The 8,427-nt window shown below is 40.9% G+C and overlaps 1 protein-coding gene across 1 annotated transcript in view; it reads left to right on the forward strand.

Moving 5' to 3' along the window:
- TBC1D30 (TBC1 domain family, member 30) overlaps window positions 1-8,203 on the forward strand; it is a gene marked incomplete at its 5' end in the record, with an annotated part of 21,955 nt that extends 13,752 nt beyond the window's left edge. The window contains 5 exons of the mRNA XM_010180977.1: window positions 3,227-3,339; window positions 3,511-3,650; window positions 5,276-5,482; window positions 5,848-5,904; window positions 7,151-8,203. Of these exons, the coding sequence (XP_010179279.1) occupies window positions 3,227-3,339; window positions 3,511-3,650; window positions 5,276-5,482; window positions 5,848-5,904; window positions 7,151-7,932 (1,299 nt within the window). The remainder of the gene's footprint in view (window positions 1-3,226; window positions 3,340-3,510; window positions 3,651-5,275; window positions 5,483-5,847; window positions 5,905-7,150) is intronic.
- Between the last annotated feature and the right edge of the window lie 224 nt (window positions 8,204-8,427).

An 8,427-nucleotide genomic window follows, 5' to 3' on the forward strand; every position in this document is an offset into this window, starting at 1 on the left:
TAAAGGCTGCTGGTAGCAGTCATCTCGCTTTTCTTTAGACTTGCATGACACATAAGTTTGCATCTGAACTACCTGTCCAGGCTCACTTAAACCAGTGAAGAGTAACAGGCACTTCTCTGCCACTGGAAAACAAATGGTGCTCTAAAAGGCCTGTTTCCTTTAGGAGTTTGAGGAGGGAGATAGTGCTGCTCCCTCAGGGGCAGGTGTTGACAGACCAGATGTCTAAAGTAGATAAGAGGACTCTTGTCCTCGTTCTCTCCACCGGCATATAGAGTTGGTGCAAGCTTAAAAACATCTCCCTCCTTCCCATGCAGACAGTACCTACACTTAGGATTGAGTACTTGAAGCTTCTGCAGATTTGGCCCTGCATGGCATGAGTTCTTACAACGTTGTGTTGAGGAGAGTGTGGAGGGATTGGAGGAGCAAGCAGGCCTACAGCTTCCTCCTTTTTCAGATTGAACAGTTTAGGTAAATAAAGGGTCAGTGCTGTACACATCAGATGCTAGACCACATATGTATTCAGGACTGGAAGTTAAACTAACACAGTATTCTGTAATGTCATTTTGTTGGCTTGTTAATAAACTTTGCTTCTAACATGGAGACAGAAGGCTGTACGCCAGGTGTCTGCAGATCCTCCAAACATCGTATGCTAGTTTGAGTACATGCTTTCATGCCTTCTCGGAAAGCGAACTCTTTTATAAGCGGTGAAACTAATTCAATTTGTGTGCCTAGAAACATTGCAGCATAGAGGAGATGAGAAGAAAACAGGAAAAGGAGAGGCTTCCCTGTGCATTTACTGTGGTGGAGGGGAGCAGGGATTAATCCCTCTGAAGTACCCTGGCATTTTAGACTATCTCCCATAGACAGTTATCCTGATTTGGTGGTATTCAGTGTTAACTTTCTACAGAGTAGCACTTTTTCTTTTGGGTTTGTTTTTGCTTTTGCTTTTTGTTTTACTTTGTTAGTGAAAGTGAAAAGAGAGAAGAGCCTTAAACCAGTGTGAGGCAGCTCTTGAGATAAGTGTGTCTGAGTTGTCTGCGAAGGCAAAACTGCTTACCCTCTTTTGGAAACCACAACCCAAACCTTCTGTATGGTATTCTGCTGAGGGTGTAGATGGCTTTGCATTTTTAGGGTAAGGCAAAGGACTGACAAAGGCTACTGAGTTAAGGTGAGAAGAGAGGGTTTATCCTTGTCTTTTTTCTTGTTCCCAGAATCTGTCCCTTATGGCCATAAATAAGATAATAAATTCGGCTGGATCATGCTTCATATGTGTAGGCTGTTTTCCTCTGGCTGTTTCACCAGAATTAACCAAATGACATCCAGAGTTGTGTGCAAACTAGGAACAGGATGCTTTGACTTTGAAGCATTGCTGTGAGGAGATCACAGGTGCTGACTGACAATATTTTTTTAATTTCCGGCGGAACTTGCATCAGCATAAAATTTGTTTGTGGATCTCTTAGCCAGGTGGAAAGCAAGGCCTCCAGCTATAATCTGATAGCAAGTAATTAAGTTAAAAATGCGTATGCTAAATGAAAGAAATTGCCCAGTATCTGGAAGAGACAGAGACTGGAGACAGGCAAAAGCTAAAAGCATAATCTAAACCAGCAGGTGCAAGGACTAAATGGAGGACTCAAAATTGACTGTTTCACTTAAAAGGTAACTAGCATATGGAACAAGTTACCTGAAAAAGCTGTTGACAGAAAGAGTAGAAATAAATTCCAGACACACCTCCTTTTCTATGAAGGGAGAGAGTTGAGACATGGGGGGGAAAAAAGCAGGAAAGTGTGATGGAGATCAAACAAACAGGCAGACATGTTGGGCCAGAGGTGGGCCTTTCTCCAGATCATAAAATTCCTTTGTCTGGTCGACTGCTGGGATATTACTGTTCAGGCCCTGAAGAATATTTGCCTTTCACAGTAGCGTTGTGGTTTCATGGAGTGGCAAAGCTTCAGTCCATGCTCTGGGTTTCTGTAGGCGTTCTCCTTGCCCCAGAGTCTTCAAGGATGACTTGAACTGCAAATGCATTTTCAAGTAGAAGCCTGTGCCTGATCCAGCCAGGAGTGTCCTTCCTGCTCCTCATTGCTTACATCATTGCCATTGGTGAAACTTTTTTTTCCCCAGTTCTGTCAGGAAAGGTCTAGTACTGAATTAATATTTGCAGTTTTCCTTAGTGTATTTAGCACAGACAAGGCACGGTTCAAGAATGGATTATGTAGAAATTGTTCAGAATTTTCTTTCATCTTAATTGAGGCCATTTGCCTTCAGATGAAAATGTCACTGACTTAATAGCACAAGAAAAAAACTATGTAAGTGAAGATTTTGTCATAGCTAATGAGAATTTTTAATGCTACTGTCTTTCAGAAGACATTTAATATTCAAGATGGGGAAAAGGAATGATTTTTCAGAGAAGTGATGAGAAATTATATTTCAGCTATTGTTTTTTCTTTACTTCTGATAATCCCAGTGAATTGTGCATCAGTTATTTGAAAGTCTTGAATAGTTGTAAGTATACAAAAGCAGGGGGGGAAAAAAGGCAACTAAAATAGGTAGGAATAAATCAGCAGCGACGTTGCAATGAGTACGATGTGTCTTTATGCCAGGTTGGCTGGTGACACACATTGTGTTATTACAAAATTACTTAAAGCAAAAATAATGCTGAAAGCAAATGCATTTGCAGCTATTTATTTCCTCTAACTCTGAGTGCTGATGTAAATAAAATGTATTAGTTTTTTATAGCCTTGTTTTAAGTTCTAGGGACTACATTTTGAGTTCAGAGAGTTGCATAGAGATTTCTTTGTTCACCATAGCACTAATTTCTTTTTAAAAAAATCAACCACCCTCAAAAAAACCCCACAAAAACCGTCATTGATTCATTCATGTAAGAGAAATCATAACTGGAGGATTTCCGGTGTGCTGGCAAGAAGATTGACAAGGATTGTTAAATAAGTACAGGAGTTGAAAAGGACCCTACATCTCATGTTATCTGTTCAATTTTTATTTTTTTTTTTTACCTCTGAACCGTGTATTTTTCTAGTGAGTCAGTCTTTATTTTTCTTACAGGAAATACTGATTAAGTCATAAAATGAGACCGTTTGCATTTTCTTACAGCACATGAGAATGTACAGCCTTCAATCCTGCAAGGCTGTGAAAGTCTGTTCATGGAGAAATCTTTTGTGAGACTGGTAGTTGAAGTGACAATTTTAAAAGCTGCATTTTTTTTCCCTAGACTGTTTATACCATGGCTCAGTTTCCCTTCCCACAACTGGCAGAATTGAGGGAGAAATACACGTACAACATCACTCCTTTCCCTGCAGCAGTAAAATCAACTTCATTTTCAGGGTAAGTTTGAAATGCACTGCTTATGGCATAAAGAGTTACTGGTTACCTTACACAGAGAGTGAAAAAGCAGGTGATGTCCTCCCTTGTATGCTCCTAAAGAAGGTAAAGATGTTTGGTAATGATCATATTTAAGAATGTCTCTTTCTTATTTCTCTTATGCTTTTTTGACAGAAGACTCGGCAGGACCAGAGACAGTGATGAGGAGAATGACCTCGATGATGAAGATTCAATTGCGAATGCAATTGGCTGTCTTGGACCATTAAGTGGTTTTTTGGCACCAGAGCTCCAAAAGTACCAAAAGCAGATGAAAGGTAAAAGTGCTTCTGTTCATTTTGGCAAACATCGTTAAAACTGCATGACATTGCAAAGCAGCTGTGAAAATTGTATTTCATATTTATGTAGAGATTACACCAGATACATTTCTATGTGGTCCATGAAGATGTCTTCAAAGTCAAGTTTGAAGGCTGTATGTATACAATAAAAGACAGTGTGGGTTAAGGACTTGGCTACAGTAATGGTTAAAAAACCAACCCCATAGTGTTGCTCACACACACAAAAAGAAACACATGTGTGGAAGAAAGTCCACCCTAAATCCATGGTTATTTCCAGGAAAGCTGTTAGGTAGTCAGCATTTTCTGAAGAGTGTACATGCAATAAATAATCTCGGCCTTTATTAGCATATGCATGGCTAATATTGGAACCTGTCAGCAAGAGCGAATTCTGCACATTATTTCACTGCCCTTTTGGCCAAACCTTCAAGCTGTTGTACATTTTGGGTATATTCACATTTTTATAAATTAGGGTATGGTTTAGGATGTTCTGACAAAATGCCACTATTTTTCAAGTCCTTCCACCTTGAAATAAAATTTCTCACAGAATTGTATGTTCACCTGTGCAAGCTCTACAAGCAGAACAAAATTGTGATCCATACAAGAAAAGCAGATAATTTGTTAAATTGCCACCAGCCTTTACAAAATGGTACTGGATCAACAGTGATTTTATGATATCCTGGGAGAGGCTGTAGTTATTTATCCCCAATCCACTCCCACTTCCCCCCAAAAAAACCAACCCAGGCTGATGTAGCAGTCGCTGTTATCTGACTACACACCATCATTCTTGTGGCTTGGTTTTGCTGAGACCTATAAGCTGCAATTTTCCTCTCGATTGCCATGGTATTTTGGTTTTCCCTTGCTGAGGGACTGTAAGTCTCTACCTGCTGCTTCGAGCTAGCACTTAGTCAGAACATCAAACTGCTGTTGCAAACTGAGCCAAAGACAAACAAACATCCCTTGGAAATGAATCATCCCCTTGACCCTGGAGTGTCACTGGTGCATCAGAAGCAGCTGTGAAAATAAATTGCACTGCTGCTGTTGCTCTGCCACTGTTGATCAGGGGTGCTCTCAAGCTGCCTGCTCCTCAGCTACTCTACGTGTATCGCTTTTGTTGCTACTAGCAGCTTCCTCCCTGTGGTGCTGTAACTGTTTCCCTGATGCTTCCTGCAGGTACCACTAGGCTGGTTTAATCTTGTGCCTGCTTGACTCTAATATATTTTATAATTTGCATTGTTAGCCTCTTCTTTGACCAACTGAGTGTCTCATAATCTGTTTCTGAATTACTGTGGTGATGGCTTGATATACTTTTGGGTAATTTAAGAACTGTGCTTATGACTTTGCATTGCTATGTTAGTTGGCTTTTGTACTCTTTAAACTCCCTTCAGACCCTTGCTATTCTTAAGCAGTAGTTCTAGACATGTAATACTTCTTATTATAAATCATGCAGCTTTGTTAAATATGCATATGATAATAATTTTTAAACTAAAGATTACAGTTAACTAAGACGCTAGGAATCTGACGTTAACTTTCCTTATAGATAACCTGTGAAACTCCTGAGCATGCTGATTTACTCCTCATCTCCACTTTATTCCCGCTCTGTGCAGACCAGAATGAAGAACAAAGTCTGGGTTCCAGTAACATTGCAGAATTAAGTCCAGGAGCAATAGACTCTTGCCGGAGCGAGTACCATGCTGCCTTTAACAGCATGATGATGGAGCGTATGACCACTGATATTAATGCACTGAAAAAGCAGTATTCCAGGATAAAGAAGAAGCAGCAACAGCAGGTTCACCATGTGTATATCAGACCAGGTAACATATGAAAGCATGCTTAATTTACTGATTTATTACAAGCTAACTCCATTGTAGGAGACAAGGAAAATAACATTCTTTTACATTTAACCAAATAGACAAAAAAAACAAGAGAGACCGATGGAATATCTGAATGTCTCCTTCTCTGGAGACATTCAAAACCTGCCTGGACGCCTTCCTGTGTAACCTCATCTAGGTGTTCCTGCTCCGGCAGGGGAATTGGACTGGATGATCTTTTGAGGTCCCTTCCAATCCCTAACGTTCTGTGATTCTGTGTAATATATAACACATCAGTAGCACAGTGGGTACCGCTTCATACAGATGGATTGTAAATGAGAAGGTGATGTTTTTTCTTCTTTTGTCAGGATCTGAAGATGATGACCCTGGGATTTTTTTAGGTCCTAGGGACCAGCTGAACAATGGTATTTAAAAGTGTCTTTGCTACCTGGGTGCATTCTGTTGATCTCTCTGATTAAAAACATTTAAATCTTTGGCATTCTTGGAATTGACATACTGGTGCACTGGAAAAAGTGAAATGAGGAGATGAGTACACTTCAGACCAAGTGGCAGATGGATTCCTAGCTAGTCTATATTAACCTAACGCCTCTGAGTTCATCTGCGCGTGGCAAATTACACAGCTGAAGAACTGGCTCAAATGTTGTGCTGTGGTTTACCCAGCTGTAATGGCACTGCTGTGAGGACTGAGCTGGGCATCAGTCTGCTGTTTAACAATCCATGCTATGGAGATTATTTCCCCAGCTGGCAAACTCATTGATGCAGAGGTTAGCACAAACAGTGCAGCTGAAGGTTTTAGTGCATGTGCAAGCTGAACATCAGCCCACCCCACTCATTCCTCCCCACTTTGGTGTCATCTTTCTAAGTCAGCATTGACCCATGTAGATGGATCACCACTGAGAATTTTTATTCTCTCCTAGATTGTCTGAACTTGTCCTAATGGGAGCATTTGATCCTAAAGGTCTTTTCCAACCTAAATGATGCTATGATTCTATGATTTGAATACATAGAGCTTCAACTTTTCATTAACATTAGCATCATTTGTAAAGAGGTTTTTTTTTAATATTGGCAAAGTATTTGCTTTGAACAAAGGCTGTAGCCAGCAGAAACAGTGCAAACAGTGAAATGTTGATTCCTAAGGATTGCCAACCCCCAAGCACAAACCTTTCTAATCTTACTAATCATGATGTGGGGCTGGCTTTGTGGCTTAATCAAACTGTTGTCTAATTACCTAATTCTGAGTCTATGGCTCTGGTTTTACAAAAGGACCTAATAGAAAAGAGTTGGTGCAGTTTATCCATTAGAAATACGTTGTTTCATTCTCCAGTCACACAAGCCTTATAAGAGAGACTTATTTGACTGCCCTTGTATAGGGATTGAGTTGCTTCTCATGGCTGGAAGAGAAATGAAGGAGAGGGGAAAGATCAGAAGCCAATTATTAATGTTAAACTATCCATTACAGTGCAACTCCAAAGACAGAGAGGCCATTTTTGGTATGATATAAGAGAAATTCAGTGAATTTTTTTTTAAATATAATTCAGTCCTACAGACCTTTCTGTGCCTCAAGAAAGGCATCAGATTTGATGGTGGATCCTTAGAACATTAATTTGTTTTGTTCTTTAACATTACTGTGTTTCTTTTAAACACTTTCAGACAAAGGGCCAGTTACCAGCATCCTCCCTTCTCAGGTAAACCATTCCCCGGTGATAAACCACCTCCTTTTAGGAAAGAAGATGAAGTTGAATAACAGGTCTCTCAAAAATGCTGTTATTCACATCCCAAGTCATGCTCCAGGGAAGATGTCTCCCATTCCCCAAGAAGATCTTAAAACAAAACTGAACTCTCCGTGGCGCACTCACATCCGAGTTCATCGGAAGAATATTGCTAGGGCCAAAGGCCAGCTGGGCTATGGGGACACCATAGGCCTAATAGATGAGCAGAGCGAGAGCTGTAAAACAAATAGTCCTGGTGCAAAGGAGGAGACTTCCACACATTCTGACTTTGGAGAAAGAGAAGGAGGTGGTTTGGATGACAGGACTCCTCCAAAAGCTGATTGGCAGCCGTCTGAGCCAGCCTCTACGGACAGCAGTACAAACATGTCAGTGGTTCAGCTAAAACTGGAAGCGCTGGACCTCACCTCAGATAACAAAACTGATGCTGAGTCAACATCCCATCAGTCCAACCAGCCACGTTTATCAGAGTCCTCCAGTTCATCCAGTGACAGTGGAAGCCTGGCTAAATCTCCCCAGCTGGGGAACCCAAAGCCGCAAGTCTTCAATCCTTTTCCCAGTGTTAAGCCTCTCCGAAAGTCAGCTACAGCCAGGAATTTAGGGCTGTATGGCCCCACTGAAAGAACGCCAACTGTACACTTCCCACAGATGAGCAGAAGTTTCAGTAAGTCTGCCAGTGGCAACAGTGGGACCAGGAAACGATGATGTACTTACCTGGCACTTTCTATTTCCGACAGCAACAAAAAATTTTCTTTTCTTTTTTTTCCTTTTTTAATGTGTGCGTGTGTATGTGTGTCCTGAAGCATTTCTAATCTTTAAGTAATGGGGCAAAAGTGGTTACCAGATGTACAAATACGTGTTTTTGAAAATTGTGCTCCCGTGTTGTTATGGGATAGATTAGTGAAGATGCAATTTGGCGCCCTATTTTCGATTCTGATGGTTCTGTGGTAAAATAAACATTGATTTGCAGTGTGAAGCATACTGTTTCTTTAAACCTAATCCAGACGTAAAATCACCGGCTGCCTTTAACCCCTCAGCACCCCATGACTGCCTCCTGTCTCTTTCAAGGCTCAGAGGGCAAATTGTCTGGTGCAGCAAAACCTTAAAACAGTTTTTACGACTGTTATGCAGCATCATCGTGCTCTGCGAGGAGCTGGAGAAGCCATGGCTAACAGAAGCACAAGCAGCCCTAGCAGTCAA

This window comes from Mesitornis unicolor, unplaced genomic scaffold (genome assembly GCF_000695765.1).
Source record: "Mesitornis unicolor isolate BGI_N332 unplaced genomic scaffold, ASM69576v1 scaffold16643, whole genome shotgun sequence".
NCBI lineage: Eukaryota > Metazoa > Chordata > Aves > Mesitornithiformes > Mesitornithidae > Mesitornis > Mesitornis unicolor.